General features: G+C 40.9%; 1 protein-coding gene across 1 annotated transcript in view; it reads left to right on the top strand.

Moving 5' to 3' along the window:
- The window catches only part of tmem145 (transmembrane protein 145), a 103,466-nt gene extending 97,026 nt beyond the window's left edge, over positions 1-6,440 (top strand). The window contains exon 15 of the mRNA XM_061915046.1: positions 681-6,440. Within this exon, the coding sequence (XP_061771030.1) occupies positions 681-932 (252 nt within the window). The 3' untranslated portion in view covers positions 933-6,440. The remainder of the gene's footprint in view (positions 1-680) is intronic.
- Positions 6,441-17,626: the final 11,186 nt, after the last annotated feature.

The following is a 17,626-nucleotide window of genomic DNA, read 5'->3' as shown; positions in this document are numbered from 1 at the left end:
GTTGTGTGTTTTCATGTGTTGTTGTATGTTGTCATGTGAGATAATGTGTTGTGTGTTGTTGTGTGTTGTCATGTGTTGTTGTATGTTGTCATGTGATGTCATGTGTTGTGTGTTGTCATGTGTTGTTGTGTGTTGTCATGTGTTGTTGTATGTTGTCATGTGAGGTAATGTGTTGTGTGTTGTCATGTGTTGTTGTGTGTTGTCATGTGTTGTTGTATGTTGTCATGTGTTGTGTGTTGTCATGTGTTGTTGTGTGTTGTCATGTGATGTCATGTGTTGTGTGTTGTCATGTGATGTCATGTGTTGTTGTGTGATGTCATGTGTTGTTGTGTGATGTCATGTGTTGTCATGTGATGTCATGAGTCATGTGTTGTCATGTGTTGTCATGTCGCTTGGCCGCATCCTCCGCCTTCTCGGCGCCATTTTTGGCCGGGCTCCAGCGTGTCCTACCCCGATGCTCGTTCGCCGGCTCCTTCTCTCCACAGATGCGTTCATATCTAATGGCAGCAATTGTCTTGCAAGAAAGTGTCTTTACAAAGTTGAACACCCCTGCAAAAACTACGTGCCACCTCTGGGGGGTAAAAAGTCTGGACTATACACGCCACTGGTTATGATCGTCATGTGACAATGTGTGATGTCATGTGTTCTCACTTATCATAACGCGCCATCTTCATCTGCAGGATCCCGTCAAGACGGTGGAGGAGACGGTCGCCAAGAAGGTCCCAGAAGTGCCGAGGAACAGCGAGCAGAAGATCATCACCACCGCCGCCGCTGACCTGACGGCCATTTTGCCGCTGCCGCCGCCGCCACCACCCCCAACCATCCCACCTCGCCCGGCCGCACGCTCGCCCCCTCTCCCCGTCCGCCTTCCGTCCTTCACCGAGTACTTCAGCATGCAGGGAGGAGGAGGTGCGTTTGGATCCAAGGCGTGAGACGCCACGAAGGAAGCACAGGAAGGTCAAGATGGCGTGAGTACAAAATAAAAAGACAGCAGAGACGGACAAAGACGAGAAAAAAAGTGCGTTACGTGAAGTCTCCCGATTGATGGAGGGTGCGGAAGAAGCAGCAATATATACGTGAGCAGTGGAGGGAGACAGACAACCGAGTAGACGCGGTCGCAGCAATAGAAGGAAAGTCCAGCATCACAGATTGTAAATAGTTTAAACCGGACAGAGCTCCCACTCTGTGTCGTTTTTCATTTCCAGTCAAGGACAAAAAGTAATGCCATCACATTTCCTTTGTTTAGGTATTTATTCTCTTATGTTTGCTCATTTATATCCTTCCAACGCCGACATCGCAGCTGGTTATTCCGGATGTGTCGATGTAAAACCTCGTTTCTGGTACTTGTAAGAAAAATGAAATAAGAATAGAAAAAAAAAGAAAAAAAGCATGTTTGTACTGTAATATATGTCCATAAAGTCGCTCCATGCCCTGCTTATATTATACAAATATTCATAGACTGAGATGATAAAACCACTTTTTCCGCGCTAGGACGTCGGTGAATGTACTGAAGCAAAACAGCACAAAGACACGTCATCCAGCCTTCATTTTAGCATCCATCCTCTCACTAACATCAGCAAATCGCCCCAAACTGACCATGTCATCCCCCCCACAAGTGGCGCTTCATTTTTTTTAAATAGAAAAAAAAAACTTAAAGATAAAGTTTTAGTGATTTAAAAGTGTTTCAATCTGAGGTTAGCGAGCGTAGCATCAGAAACTGTGAGCTAAAATCAAATTATATACCGTATTTCCTTGAATTGCCGCCGGGTATATAGTATGCACCTGCCTTCAATTACCGCCGGGTCAAACTCGTGACGTCACGAGTGACACTTCCCCTGTCATCCATCCATCTTCTTCCGCTTATCCGAGGTCGGGTCGCGGGGGCAACAGCCTAAGCAGGGAAACCCAGACTTCCCTCTCCCCAGCCACTTCCTCTAGCTCTTCCCGGTGGATCCCGAGGCGTTCCCAGGCCAGCCGGGAGACATAGTCTTCCCAACGTGTCCTGGGTCTTCCCCGTGGCCTCCTACCGGTTGGACGTGCCCTAAACACCTCCCTCGGGAGGCGTTCGGGTGGCATCCTGACCAGATGCCCGAACCACCTCATCTGGCTCCTCTCGATGTGAAGGAGCAGCGGCTTTACTTTGAGTTCCTCCCGGATGGCAGAGCTTCTCACCCTATCTCTAAGGGAGAGACCCAAACTCATTTGGGCCGCTTGTACCCGTGATCTTATCCTTTCGGTCATGACCCAAAGCTCATGACCATAGGTGAGGATGGGAACGTAGATCGACCGGTAAATTGAGAGCTTTGCCTTCCGGCTCAGCTCCTTCTTCACCACAACGGATCGGTACAACGTCCGCATTACTGAAGACGCCGCACCGATCCGCCTGTCGATCTCACGATCCACTCTTCCCCCACTCGTGAACAAGACTCCTAGGTACTTGAACTCCTCCACTTGGGGCAGGGTCTCCTCCCCAACCCGGATATGGCACTCCACCCTTTTCCGGGCGAGAACCATGGACTCGGACTTGGAGGTGCTGATTCTCATTCCAGTCGCTTCACACTCGGCTGCGAACCGATCCAGTGAGAGCTGAAGATCCCGGCCAGATGAAGCCATCAGGACCACATCATCTGCAAAAAGCAGAGACCTAATCCTGCGGTCACCAAACCGGAACGCCTTGACTGCGCCTAGAAATTCTGTCCATAAAAGTTATGAACAGAATGGGTGACAAAGGACAGCCTTGGCGGAGTCCAACCCTCACTGGAAACGTGTCCGACTTACTGCCGGCAATGCGGACCAAGTTCTGACACTGATCATACAGGGAACGGACCGCCACAATCAGACAGTCCGATACCCCATACTCTCTGAGCACTCCCCACAGGACTTCCCGAGGGACACGGTCCAATGCCTTCTCCAAGTCCACAAAGCACATGTAGACTGGTTGGGCAAACTCCCATGCACCCTCAAGAACCCTGCCCAGAGTATAGAGCTGGTCCACAGCTCTTGGGACCTCCCCTGTCATCATTTTCAAAATGCAGGAGGCTGATTTCAAAACCGGTAATTTGAAATCGCATAAAGGGAAGAAGATTAAGAGCTATTCAGTAGGATTTAAGGTCCAAGCTTACATCACACTCAAATTTTTACTGCGTACCTTTGGTAAGTGCCGGAGTGAGAGGAGGTTTTAAAATAATTAGCGCATGCTTACTTTTACCGCATGCCTTTGGTAATAAGCGCAGGAGTGAGAAGTGAAGTGAATAATATTTATATAGCACTTTTCTCTAGTGACTCAAAGCGCTTTACATAGTGAAACCCAATATCTAAGTTACATTTAAACCAGTGTGGGTGGCACGAGGTTTTAAATTAATTAGCGCCCCGGCGGCAATTCAAGGAAATCCGGTAATTTTTTTTTTTGGACTTGTAATCGACAAATATAATTGAAATAAGAGATTGTATGGCCTACAAGTGCGTGTCATTTTAAGTATGTAAGGTTGTATTTTTGCCTCATCCTTCACTTAAAGCACGAGTGAAGAATGTGCTGCCCAACTGATAAGTCCACAGATAAAGAGATGATAGAGTATTATCTACTCACATGTGCCACCTGGTGGTTGTTTGAGCACACTGCAGCTAGTCCTGGATAGTCCCACTCCTTAACCTCTTAAAGCCCAAACTGTTTGTTTACGTGCTTTTGTTTTATTTCTCCTTTCTATTTGGGCTTATTGGACTCTAATTAGAATAAAAACTAACATATTTTGATATGATGTACTTAGTCCATAAGTACACAAACGTGTACTTCATGTTTAGCGACATGCTAATTCTTATTTTTACACTTTTTCTCCCCCTAAATTCCAATGTACGTTATGCTCTTCTGAAACCACCAGAAGTAGTGTACACAATTTTGGAAATAAGAGCTAAAAGGTGCTGTCCACGCATGTGGCCACTAAGCCTTTAGAGGTTTTAAAGGGGAACTGCTCTTTTTTTTTTTTTTTTTTTGGCAACTGTGCCTGTCTTTCACAATCGTTATGTGAAGCAAGCGCGCACATGTTTTTTATGCATTCTAACTCGTAAATAAACGCCATCAAAAGTCTGCTTACAAAGTAGCCAATAGGACTCTCTCTATTCTGCCTTCGAAAAGCTTAAAAATAATCCAAGTTTTATATACAAACCCTGTTTCCATATGAGTTGGGAAATTGTGTAAGATGTAAATATAAACAGAATACAATGATTTGCAAATCATTTTCAACCCATATTCAGTTGAATATGCTACAAAGACAACATATTTGATGTTCAAACTCCGAAACGTTTTTTGCAAATAATAATTAACTTAGAATTTCATGGCTGCAACAGGTGCCAAAGTAGTTGGGAAAGGGCATGTTCACCACTGTGTTACATCACCTTTTCTTTTAACAACACTCAATACACGTTTGGGAACTGAGGAAACTAATTGTTGAAGCTTTGAAAGTGGAATTCTTTCCCATTCTTGTTTTATGTAGAGCTTCAGTCCTTCAACAGTCCGGGGTCTCCACTGTCATATTTTACGCTTCACACATTTTCCATGGGAGACAGGTCTGGACTGCAGGCGGGCCAGGAAAGTACCCGCACTCGTTTTTTACAAAGCCACGCTGTTGTAACACGTGCTGAATGTGACTTGGCATTGTCTTGCTGAAATAAGCAGGGGCGTCCATGAAAAAGACGGCACTTAGATGACAACATATTTTGTTCCAAAACCTGTATGTACCTTTCAGCATTAATGGTGCCTTCACAGATGTGTAAGTTACCCATGCCTTGGGCACTAATGCACCCCCATACCATCACAGATGCTGGCTTTTCAATGTTGCGTCGATAACAGTCTGGATGGTTCGCTTCCCCTTTGGTCCGGATGACACGATGTCGAATATTTCAGAAAACAATTTGAAATGTGGACTCGTCAGACCACAGAACACTTTTCCACTTTGCATCAGTCCATCTTAGATGATCTCGGGCCCAGAGAAGCCGGCGGCGTTTCTGGATGTTGTTGATAAATGGCTTTTGCTTTGCAAAGTAGAGCTTTAACTTGCACTTACAGATGTAGCGACCAACTGTATTTAGTGACTGGTTTTCTGATGTGTTCCTGAGCCCATGTGGTGATATCCTTTAGAGATTGATGTCTGTTTTTGATACAGTGCCGTCTGAGGGATCGAAGGTCACGGTCATTCAATGTTGGTTTCCGGCCATGCTGCTTACGTGGAGTGATTTCTCCAGATTCTCTGAACCTTTTGATGATATTATGGAGCGTAGATGTTGAAATCCCTACATTTATTGCAATTGCACTTTGAGAAACGTTGTTCTTAAACTGTTTGACTATTTGCTCACGCAGTTGTGGACAAAGGGGTGTACCTCGCCCCATCCTTTCTTGTGAAAGACTGAGCATTTTTTGGGAAGCTGTTTTTTTAGCCAATCATGGCACCCACCTGTTCCCAATTAGCCTGCACACCTGTGAGATGTTCCAAATAAGTGTTTGATGAGCATTCCTCAACTTTATCCGTATTTATTGCCACCTTTCACAACTTCTTTGTCACGTGTTGCTGGCATCAAATTCTAAAGTTAATGATTATTTGCAAGTATCAGTTTGAACATCAAATATGTTGTCTTTGTAGCATATTCAACTGAATACGGGTTGAAAAGGATTTGCAAATCATTGTATTCTGTTTATATTTACATCTAACACAATTTCCCAACTCATATGGAAACGGGGTTTGTATTTGTACAATAAAACTCCTCATAGGAAGTTGTTATATTTGTCTTTGTGACATGATACAATTCACATTAATGAGAATTTCAAATAGAAAAGTGACAGAACTGCAGCTTAAGGCTGATTTCCATCTCATTGCAAATAACACTAATTCAGCCTAATAGTGAGTTGTATTTTGCATGCACTTATTCTTGCTGTATTTTTAAGCCGGTCCCTGAAAATGATACATAAATTAAACCGGTCGGTGGTGCAAGAAAACTTGGGGACCACTGAGGACTCCCTTGTAAGCTGACTTTAATTTACAAGTCAGAATGCATAAAAAAACAAAAAACATATGTGTTCTTGTCTCTCATTAAGATTGTGAATTATAGGCAAAAAAACAAAAGGGCAGTCCCCCTTCAATGTGTCAGTCGCACGCAGGATTCTCACAGGAATGAGGCGAAAACACAACCTTTAGAATGTCTTTTATATGTCTTGGAGGACCCTGTCTCACTTTTGAAACACATGAAGCTCCAACAGCTTGTAAAAAAAAAAAAGAAAAAAAAAGTGTACATGTTGTGTCCTGCATGGAGCACTTTGAATGTTCCCGCCTTGTTGATTTGTGATGATGTCACCTCCCAGATGGAACATGTAAATACACCCCACCCCCGCCTGTTGTCAACAATAGCAGCCACCTTTCGTTGTAAAAAAAAAATGGACAGAGATTCCAAATGAAGTGATGGTCGTTTTAAAGGCCTACTGAAATGAGATGTTCTTATTTAAACGGGGATAGCAGGTCCATTCTATGTGTCATACTTCATCATTTTGCGATATTGCCATATTTTTGCTGAAAGGATTTAGTAGAGAACATCGACGATAAAGTTCGCAACTTTTGGTCGCAAATAAAAAAGCCTTGCCTGTACCGGAAGTAGCAGACGATGTGCGCGTGACGTCACGGGTTGTGGAGCTCCTCACATCTGAACATTGTTTACAATCATGGCCACCACCAGCCAGAGCGATTCGGACCGAGAAAGCGACAATTTCCCCATTAATTTGAGCAAAGATGAAACATTCGTGGATGAGGAAAGTGAGAGTGAAGGACTAGAAAGAAAAAGAAAAAAAAAGGACAAGAGGGTAGTTGGAGTGATTCAGATGCTGGGAGAGGCGCCGTGGCAGTTGTGGGGGTGGCAGGACCACTCGGCTAGGCCCAACCGCAACAAGGAATAGAACCATACCGCTTTGAACCCGGCGCTGACGGTGACGGTCAGGAGGAGGCTGCTGATATTGATGCTGGAGTAACACACAACATACAGTAGATCGCCTTCAGAATACAGAATGGTAAAATTGTGAATTGGTGAAGTGAATCATATTTATATAGCGCTTTTCTCTAGTGACTCAAAGCGCTTTATATAGTGAAACCCAATATCTAAGTTACATTTAAACCAGTGTGGGTGGCACTGGGAGCAGGTGGGTAAGGTGTCTTGCCCAAGGACACAACGGTAGTGACTAGGATGGCGGAAGTGGGAATCGAACCTGCGACCCCCAAGTTGCTGGCACCGCCACTCTACCAACCGAGCTATACACCGTATTATTAATACACATAATACGGTGTACTTTGTGTGTGTGGGGTCCAATCCAACCGTGTTCGCTTGACCGCTCTGTTCCATAGTAAAGCTTGACTGTCATCTTCGACGCAAGCTCTCCGCTCATGTCTACGGTAAGAACCGACTTATTACCACCATTTTCTCACCGAAACCTTTCGGTTGACTTATGGTCAGGAACCATGTTCGCTTGACCGCTCTGTTCCATAGTAAAGCTTGACTGTCATCTTCGACGCAAGCTCTCCGCTCATGTCTACGGTAAGAACCGACTTATTACCACCATTTTCTCACCGAAACCTGCCGGTTGACTTATGGTCAGGAACCATGTTCGCTTGACCGCTCTGTTCCATATTAAAGCTTTACGTCATCTTTCGGGAATGTAAACAATGAAACACCAGCTGTGTTTGTGTTGCTAAAGCCGGCCGCAATACACCGCTTCCCACCTACAGCTTTCTTCTTTGACGTCTCCATTATTCATTGAACAAATTGCAAAAGATTCAGCAACACAGATGTCCAGAATACTGTGGAATTTTGCGATGAAAACAGACGACTTAATAGCTGGACACGTTCTCAGCAGGATATTTCGGCGCGAAATTTAAAATTGCGATTTAGTAAACTAAAAAGGCCTTAATTGGCATGTGTTGCAATGTTAATATTTCATCATTGATATACAAACTATCAGACTGCGTGGTCGCTAGTAGTGGCTTTCAGTAGATCACCTTCAGAATACAGAATGGTAAAATGTTATTAATACACATAATACACTGTACTTTGTGTGCGTGGTCCAATCTAACCGTGTTCGCTTGACCGCTCTGTTCCATAGTAAAGCTTGACTGTCATCTTCGACGCAAGTTCTCCGCTCATGTCTACGGTAAGAGCCGAGTTATTACCACCATTTTCTCACCGAAACCTGCCGGTTGACTTATGGTCAGGAACCATGTTCGCTTGACCGCTCATCTTTCGGGAATGTAAACAATGAAACCCCGGCTGTGTCTGTGTTGCCAAAGCCGGCCGCAATACACCGCTTCCCACCTACAGCTTTCTTCTTTGACGTCTCCATTATTCATTGAACAAAATTGCAAAAGATTCAGCAACACAGATGTCCAGAATACTGTGGAATTATGCGATGAAAACAGACGACTTGATAGCTGGACATGTTTTCAGCAGGATATTTCGGCGCAAAATTTAAAATTGCAATATAGTAAACTAAAGCGGCCGTATTGGCATGTGTTGCAATGTTAATATTTCATCATTGATGTATTGATGTATCAGACTGCGTGGTCGCTAGTAGTGGCTTTCAGTAGGCCTTTAAAGGCCTACTGAAATGAGATGTTCTTATTTAAACGGGGATAGCAGCTCCATTCTATGTGTCATACTTGATCATTTCGCGATATTGCCATATTTTTGCTGAAAGGATTTAGTAGAGAACATCGAGGATTAAGTTTGCAACTTCTTGTTGCTAATAAAAAAGCCTTGCCTGTACCGGAAGTAGCAGACGATGTGCGCGTGACGTCACGGGTTGTGGAGCTCCTCACACCTGAACATTGTTTACAATCATGGCCACCAGCAGCCAGAGCGATTCGGACCGAGAAAGCGACAATTTCCCCATTAATTTGAGCAAAGATGAAAAATTCATGGCAATACACCGCTTCCAACCTACAGCTTTCTTCTTTGACGTCTCCATTATTCATTGAACAAATTGCAACAGATTCAGCAACACAGATGTCCAGAATACCGTGGAATTATGCGACTTAATAGCTGGACACGTTTTCAGCAGGATATTTCGGCGCGAAATGTAAAATTGCAATTCAGTAAACTAAAGCGGCCGTATGTAAAATTGCAATTTAGTTAACTAAAGCGGCCGTATTGGCATGTGTTGCAATGTTAATATTTCATCATTGATATATAAACTATCAGACTGTGTGGTGGCTAGTAGTGGCTTTCAGTAGGCCTTTAAAACAACCTGCCGGGGCGTCCAAAGTCGGTCCTTTTTCGCCGCTGCATTGTAAAGAATGAGAAGTATTAATAAGATGGATGTTAGACTCAGTCAGGAGTCACACGGCGTCTTCAGAGTTGAGACTTGGAGTGTCTTGACCTACACCGGATTGTTTCATGTGCAAAATTGACATTTTGGACACCCCGCTCCTTCATGATGGGACCCAAAGTGATACTTGGATGAAGACTTGCCCCGATGATGATGATGATGATGATGTACATTTTGTGTAATGTTGCCTTCAACACAGCCTCCTCCTCCCCTCTACACACATTCTTGTGTTTCTTACCTTCTTGAGACCTCCTCTTTAGGACCGCCCCCTTTTGACATCCATCCATCCATTTTTGACCGCTGGAGCCTATTTCAGCTGCATTCAGGCGGAAGGCGGGGTACACCCTGGACAAGTCGCCACCTCATCACATTCTAAATCATGGGTGTCAAACTCTGGCCCTTAATTTGGCCCTTGAGGCAATATCAATTTAGCATTAGAGCTGGCCCGCCGCTGTAACACCGCATTCACCGCTAATATTCATACTTGCCAACCCTCCTAATTTTCCCGGTAGACTCCCGAAGTTCAGTGCCCCTCCCGAAAATCTCCCGGGGCAACCGAATTTCTACCGATTGGGGACGTGCATTTAAGGCAGTGTCTTTAGCGTCCTCTACAACCTGTCGTCACGTCCGCTTTTCCTCCATGCTAACAGCGTGTCACATAATATTTGTGGCTTTTACACACAAACACACGCACAAGTGAATTCCAGGCATACTTGGTCAACAGCCATACAGGTCACACTGAGGGTGGCCGTATAAACAACTTAAGCATTGTTACAAATATGCGCCACACTGTGAACCCACACCAAACAAGAATGACAAACACATTTCGGGCGTAACACAACATCAATCAATCAATCAATCAATCACTGTTTATTTATATAGCCCCAAATCACAAATGTCTCAAAGGACTGCACAAATCATTACGACTACAACATCTTCGGAAGAACCCACAAAAGGGCAAGGAAAACTCACACCCAGTGGGCAGGGAGAATTCACATCCAGTGGGACGCCAGTGACAATGCTGACTATGAGAAACCTTGGAGAGGACCTCAGATGTGGGCAACCCCCTCCCTCTAGGGGACCGAAAGCAATGGATGTCGAGCGGGTCTAACATGATACTGTGAAAGTTCAATCCATAGTGGCTCCAACACAGCTGTGAGAGTTCAGTTCAAAGCGGATCCAAGACAGCAACGAGAGTCCCGTCCACAGGAAACCATCTCAAGCGGAGGCGGATCAGCAGCGTAGAGATGTCCCCAACCGATACACAGACGAGCGGTCCATCTTGGGTCTGGACTCTGGACAGCCAGTACTTCATCCATGGTCATCGGACCGGACCCCCTCCACAAGGGAGGGGGGGACATAGGAGATAAGAAGTGGCAGATCAACTGGTCTAAAAAGGGAGTCTATTTAAAGGCTAGAGTATACAGATGACTTTTAAGGTGAGACTTAAATGCTTCTACTGAGGTAGGATCTCGAACTGAGTACTGGAGCCCGAACGGAAAACGCTCTATAGCCCGCAGACTTTTTTTGGGCTCTAGGAATCACTAATAAGCCGTAGTCCTTTGAAGGCAGATTTCTTGCCGGGACATATGGTACAATACAATCGGCAAGATAGGATGGAGCTAGACCGTGTAGTATTTTATACGTAAGTAGTAAAACCTTAAAGTCACATTTTAAGTGCACAGGAAGCCAGTGCAGGTGAGCCAGTACAGAACCCCTTGCAGCACTAACTCTTCCGGGAAACTTCCAGCCAACTGACCAATAATTAACGTTTTATTCAAGCATTTTCTTTTGCTACTTCAAGGCTTGAATGTTTGGTTCATTCATTATTGTTGTTTTATTTTCACATTTATTACTAGCCTGTGGAAAAAATGTGATATTTATTTCAGAAGATTGCAAATAGAAAAAAAAGGCATGACATTTTTATTTAAATTTTATTTGATATGCCATTGATATTTTTTAAATTATTATTATTATTGTTTGAAACTGGATTTTGCATATAAGACTTGCTTGTTCAATAGTTAATGCAAAACTTGTTTGGGTTCCTATTAAAAGGTTCATTTGTTCAACTTGGCCCCCAGCTTTGTTCCGTTTAAAATGTTGTCCCACTCTGTATTTGAGTTTGACACCCCTGCTCTAGATGGTGAATGCTTGTATTTGTATGAACCTTTCTACCCTTTTTTAAGGAACCCAAAGCACTTTGACACTATTTCCACATTCACACACTATAAGGTTTATCGGCGCTCTGATTTATGTCCTAACTTGTTCACACCTCCTCCTATGGAAGCTACTTTTCCTTGATGTCTCAAGAAGGCTAGAAACACGAGGAGGAGGAGATGGTTGAGGATGCATGACAGAGAAGAGCACAGCTTTGTAAGTTTCTTCCAAGAGGCGTTCAAGAGCACATCACTGTTTCAATGCATTTTATGGCTGTCAAATATGTTGTAGATACACACCTTTTTGCCAAAATGATAATAAAAAAACATCTTTTATTATGTGCCTCCTCGTTTGTGGTTTGAAGAGAGCCTTCCTTTTGTAATGTGTCCAATTCTTCATCACGCAGGTCCTGCCAGACGTCAAAGCATTGACTTCACAAAGGTTTAGCTTTTTCTTTGACGGGTGAATGATGGCAAAGAAGAAAAGTGTGATGATAACCGCAGAACAGGAAACGGAACTTTAATGACAAAGGGCAGTTGTGTCAAAGATGTTTTCGCTGAGGGCCACATCGCAGGTATGTTTGGCCCCTGGGGGCCGCTTCTAACTTTACATTTTAAACGAAAATGTGAAAAAAGATACAAGTTTCAATGATTTCACCTCAAAATATAGTGTATATTACTGTAGATGCAAAAACAGTACTGCTGTTTTTATGTTTAAAATAAAAAAAGGCAGCTCAGTTGCCAGAATTTCGCCATAAAATTTGCATTTGTTTTTTTTACTTTAAATTAAAAATAAATGCAATTTTACTGTAAAATGTACATTTTTTTACTGTAAAAAAATTATGCTATTTTACTATAAAATCTACATTTGTTTTTTTTACTGTAAATTAAAAAATGCTATTTTACTGTAAAATGTACTGTTTTTACCGTTAATAAAAAATGCTATTTTAATGTAAAATTTACATTCGTTTTTTTGCTGTAAATAAAACAATTTTACTGTAAAATGTACATTTGTTTTTACTGTAAATAGAAAATGCCATTTTACTGTAAAATTTACATTTGTTTTTTACTGTAAATTAGAAAATGTAATTTTACTGTAAAATTTACATTAGTTTTTTACTGTATATAAAAAATGTGAATTTGCTGTAAAATTTACATTTGTTTTTTACCGTAAATAAAAAAACAATTTTACTGTAAAATGTATATATATTTTTTTACTGTAAATAAAAAAATGTAATTTCACTGTAAAATTTACATTTTTTTTAACTGTAAATCAAAAAAAATAATATTACGGTAAAATTTACATTTGTTTTTTACTGTAAATTTTCAAAAATCCATTCTGCTGTAAAATTTATATTTGTTTTTTCTGTATATAACAAATGTACTTTTACTGTAAAAGTTAAAAAATGTTTTTACTGTAAATTAAAAAAATAATTTTAACTGAAATTTACATTTGTTTTTCCTGTAAATAAATAAATGCATATTTATTGTACAATTTACATTTGTTTTTTACTGTAAATAAAAAATGCTATTTTACTCTAAAATATGTTTTTTTTACTCTAACAAAAAAATGCTATTTTACTATAAAATGTAAATTTTCTACTGTAAGTAAAAAAATTCAATTTCACTGTAAAATTTACATTTGTTTTTTTACTGTAAATAAAAAAATGCAATTTTACTGTAAAATTTACTTTAGATTTTACTGTAAAATTTACCTTTGTTTTTTACTGTGTTAAAAAAATGCTATTTTACTGTAAAATTTACTTTTGTTTTTTTACTTTAAATAAAAAATACAATTTTACAGTAAATAAAAAAATATATGCAATTTTACTGTAAAATTTTGTCAACTGAGCTTCCAGTTTTTTTTGTAGTTGTTTTTTTTTACCGCAAATCAACAACCATAGATTTTCCTGTGTATTACTGTAAATGCTGAACCAGCACCACAGTTTATTACAGTAAAAAAAAAGTACTGTTTTTAATTTAGAGAAAAAAATGCTGTAAAAACCACAAAAAATGTCAACATTTTACCATTAAATCTATTGCTACTTTTACATTGCACAATTTGATGGATAACTTGCTTTGAAATCATTATTATTAGTATTTATTTCTACTTAAAAAAATGGTTTGAATGTTTGATGATATTTTTTTTTGCATAATAAGACTATATTTAAGTTGACATAATTTGCGATTACATGGAGTACTTACTTATTTTTTTCTCCCAAAATGGAAAGAAAGAATACATTTTACATAGTAAGAAAAGTTACAGTACTTTATTGATGCTTATTATTTGCAGGCTCTGGAGGGCCAAATAAAATGAAGTGGCGGGCCACGTCTGAGTTGGACACCTGTGGCATAATAATCAGGGGCGTCCAAACTTGTTCCACTAAGGGCCTCATACTGAAAAGTCAAAACATACGGGGGCCATTTATATATATTTTTTGTAAAGATACAAATAAATGCTAAAATCAGAAGATGTAGATATTTAACTATAACGGATTGTCAGCTTTGTTATAAATAACAAAGTGTATGGGTATTAAAATGTCACCTTTTTGTCATTATATGATCTTTTTTTTTCTTTTTAATCAGATTTTATTTTGAAAATATGCTGCTGGCTCATAAAACTTGAACTACAGGCCACAAATAACCCCCGGACCATACTTTTGACACACGGACTAGACCAAAAATCTTATTCTCCTTTACGTGTTTAAAACCAATTTTAAGGAAAAATACTTTCATTTTTAATCATATTTCATGCATTTGCTAGACTGATTAGCTCATATGTTTATGACCATTTGAACATGGAGTAAATAAAAGTTTTATGACGCTAAATGTTAAACTTTGTAGGAGATTTATTCACTTTTATGGGGGGGAAAAATGTGTGGAAATTGCAATTATTGTGGAAACAACTCTTATAGAATGGAGAACTAATCCTAAAAAAAGCACCTTAAAATGTTAAAATGATTTCCCTACATCATGAGTCGGCAACATTTACCACTCAAAGAGCCATTTTAACCTGTTTCACAAAATTAAGAATACAATAGGAGCCACAAAAATCTTTTGAAATTTAAAATGAAACAACAATGAATACATGTTTTGTTTTTTTGTGCTTTGTATAAATTAGGTGTCTTAGAAATGCGACCCGCACCTTAATATGAAGATTTAATGTTAGCGCGGCCCGCGACATTAATATAAATAGCGCTTGACAACCTCACACCCCCAAATTTTCCGAGGGACTCCTGAATTTCAGAGCAACTATTCTCTAAAATGTCTGCTAATTTTCACCCTAGGCGTGCTATGGTGGCGCTGCGTTTAGTACCCTCTATAAATTTAGCAAACACTTTGCCTACTTTATCACATGTTGAACGTGGCTTCTGCAAGCTACTGCAAAGCATACTTGGTCAACAGCCATACAGGTCACACTGAAGGTGGCCGTATAAACAACTTTAACACTCTTACTAAAATGCGCCACACTGTCAACCCACACCAAACAAGAATTACAAACACATTTCGGGAGAACATCTGCACCGTAACACAACATAAATACAACATCCCTAACTCTTCCGGGCTATATTATACAGCCCCACCCCTCCGTGCGTCGGTTGAGGTGGGTGGGGGTGTATAATGTAGCCCGTAATAGTTAGGGATGCATGGGACTCTGGGTATTTGTTCTGTTGTGTTACAGTGCGGATGTTCTCCCAAAATGTGTTTGTCATTCTTGTTTGGTGTGGGTTCACAGTGTGGCGCATTTTGGTAAGAGTGTTAAAGTTGTTTATATCACAACCCTCAGTGTGACCTGTATGGCTGTTGAGCAAGTAAACAGCAAGGATGCCTCGCAGTCACTTATGTGTGGCAACTAAAGGCTCATAGACTGGCGGGACGCAGATAGAATGGCGTAAAAGCGGACGCGATATCATGTTCCAGAGGACGTCAAAGGTATTTCCATCAAGGCATGTCCTCAATATTGTTGTCCGGGTGAAGATCGGAGAATATTTACACCGGGAGATTTCTGAAAGAGGCACTGATATCCCGAAAACTTACGGGAAAAACTGTGTCTATATTAAGTCTTTATTATATCTTGTTTTAATAATTAAAATAAATCATAAATACAAAAAATGGGAACATTTCAACCAGTAAGAAATAAAAATGGGTTTTGACTGTGAAAACTGCCCAGAAAATTCTAAAATTGTTTAAAAAAAACAAACTTTCTTTAGAAATACACACTAATAAAGCTGATTCTGATTGGTAAAACAGAAACAAAGATCAATTCACAATGCATGTTCGAAAGAAACTCAAACTCAAACAATAAAGAATAAAACAGTTTTAGTCCGTAACAAAAAAAAATAGTGCAACATTTTGCTGAAAAATTATTTAAAATTTTTGGACCGATTTGAGCCCTGCGATGAGGTAGTGACTTGTCCAGGGTGTGCCTCGGCTTCCGCCCGAATGCAGCTGAGATAGGCTCCCGCGACCCCTAACGGTAAAAACGGTAGAAAATGGATAGATGGATGAACCATTTGATACTGAAAATCCGAATGACGGTAAATAAACTAAAAAAAAAAATGATCAGCAATATTACTTTATAAGCACTATAAAGAAAACAATGATTAAAACAATTTGTGATGATTTTTTATTGAAAATGAAGTCAGGATGAATGTCTGCAATGAGCACTGACTCTCCAAGCGGGGTTTGACGCATGATACTGATAAAGCATGTCTACCTGTGTCACATTGTTTTCCCGCCCCACTATTTGATTATAACTGCATTAAGGGATCCAAAACACTCCCGTCCATTGGAAAAAAATGAAAAAAAAAATGTTTCGATGTAGTTTGGTTTAATAAAAAGATCATTTGATGACATTTTTGTGAGACTCTACCCTTGGGCAAGCCTTCTTTGTGGTAATTCTTTTGAGAAAACACATTTCAGGTAGTTCAGGAGTTTTGGCGCCACCGTGAGGACGAAGCAAGGAAGTTTCCTTTTCCTAGTTTAAATAATAATAATGTGTTAAAGGCCTACTGAAATTGTTTACAATCATGGCCACCAGCAGCGAGAGCGATTCGGACCGAGAAAGCGACGATTTCCCCATTAGTTTGAGCGAGGATGAAATATTCGTGGATGAGGAAAGTGAGAGTGAAGGACCAGATGGAAAAAAAAAAAAAGACTATACAGTGGGAGCGTCTCAGATGTTATTAGACAAATTTACTATGATAATTCTGGAAAATCCCTTATCTGCTTATTGTGCTACTAGTGTTTTAGTGAGATTATACGATCATACCTGTACAACCTGAAAGTTGGAGGGGTGTGGTGACCGCCAGTTCCTCCAAAGGAAGCCACTTGTCTCGAGGAGGCGAAGGCAGACGGGCTGAGATTTTTTTTTCCCTCCCTCCTCCACGGTGGAAGCATCCGACGGTCGGGGGTGGGAGGAGGCAAGAGAGTCCGCAGCTGCCTCTTTGACAAGTGCAGGAGGAACGACGCAAGCTCTCCGCTCATGTCTACGGTAAGAGCCGACTTATTACCACCAGTTTTCTCACCAAAACCTGCCGGTTGACGTGGTAGGGAACCATGTTCGCTTGACCGCTCTGTTCCATAGTAAAGCTTCACTGTCATCTTTCGAGAATGTAAACAATGAAACACCGGCTGTGTTTGTGTTGCTATAGGCGGCCGCAATACACCGCTTCCCACCTACAGCTTTCTTCTTTGACGTCTCCATTATTAATTGAACACATTGCAAAAAATTCAGCAACACAGATGTCCAGAATACTGTGGAATTATGCGATAAAAAGAGACGACTTATAGCTGTGAACGGTGCTGGAACAAAATGTCCTCTACAATGCGTAATGTCACGCGCACGCGTCATCATACTGCAACGTTTTCGCAGGATACTTCCGCGCGAAATTCCATCCATCCATCCATCCATCCATCCATCATCTTCCGCTTATCCGACTTAAACTAAAAAGGCCGTATTGGCATGTGTTGCAATGTTAATATTTCATCATTGATATATAAACTATCATTGTTTACATCCATCTTACGGGAATGTAAACAATGAAACACCGGCTGTGTTTGTGTTGCTATAGGCGGCCGCAATACACCGCTTCCCACCTACAGCTTTCTTCTTTGACGT

The sequence above is a fragment of the Nerophis ophidion genome, linkage group LG11 (assembly GCF_033978795.1).
Source record: "Nerophis ophidion isolate RoL-2023_Sa linkage group LG11, RoL_Noph_v1.0, whole genome shotgun sequence".
NCBI classification, from domain to species: domain Eukaryota; kingdom Metazoa; phylum Chordata; class Actinopteri; order Syngnathiformes; family Syngnathidae; genus Nerophis; species Nerophis ophidion.
Note: the sequence above shows the minus strand (reverse complement) of the source record. Positions and strands in the feature narration are given on the sequence as shown.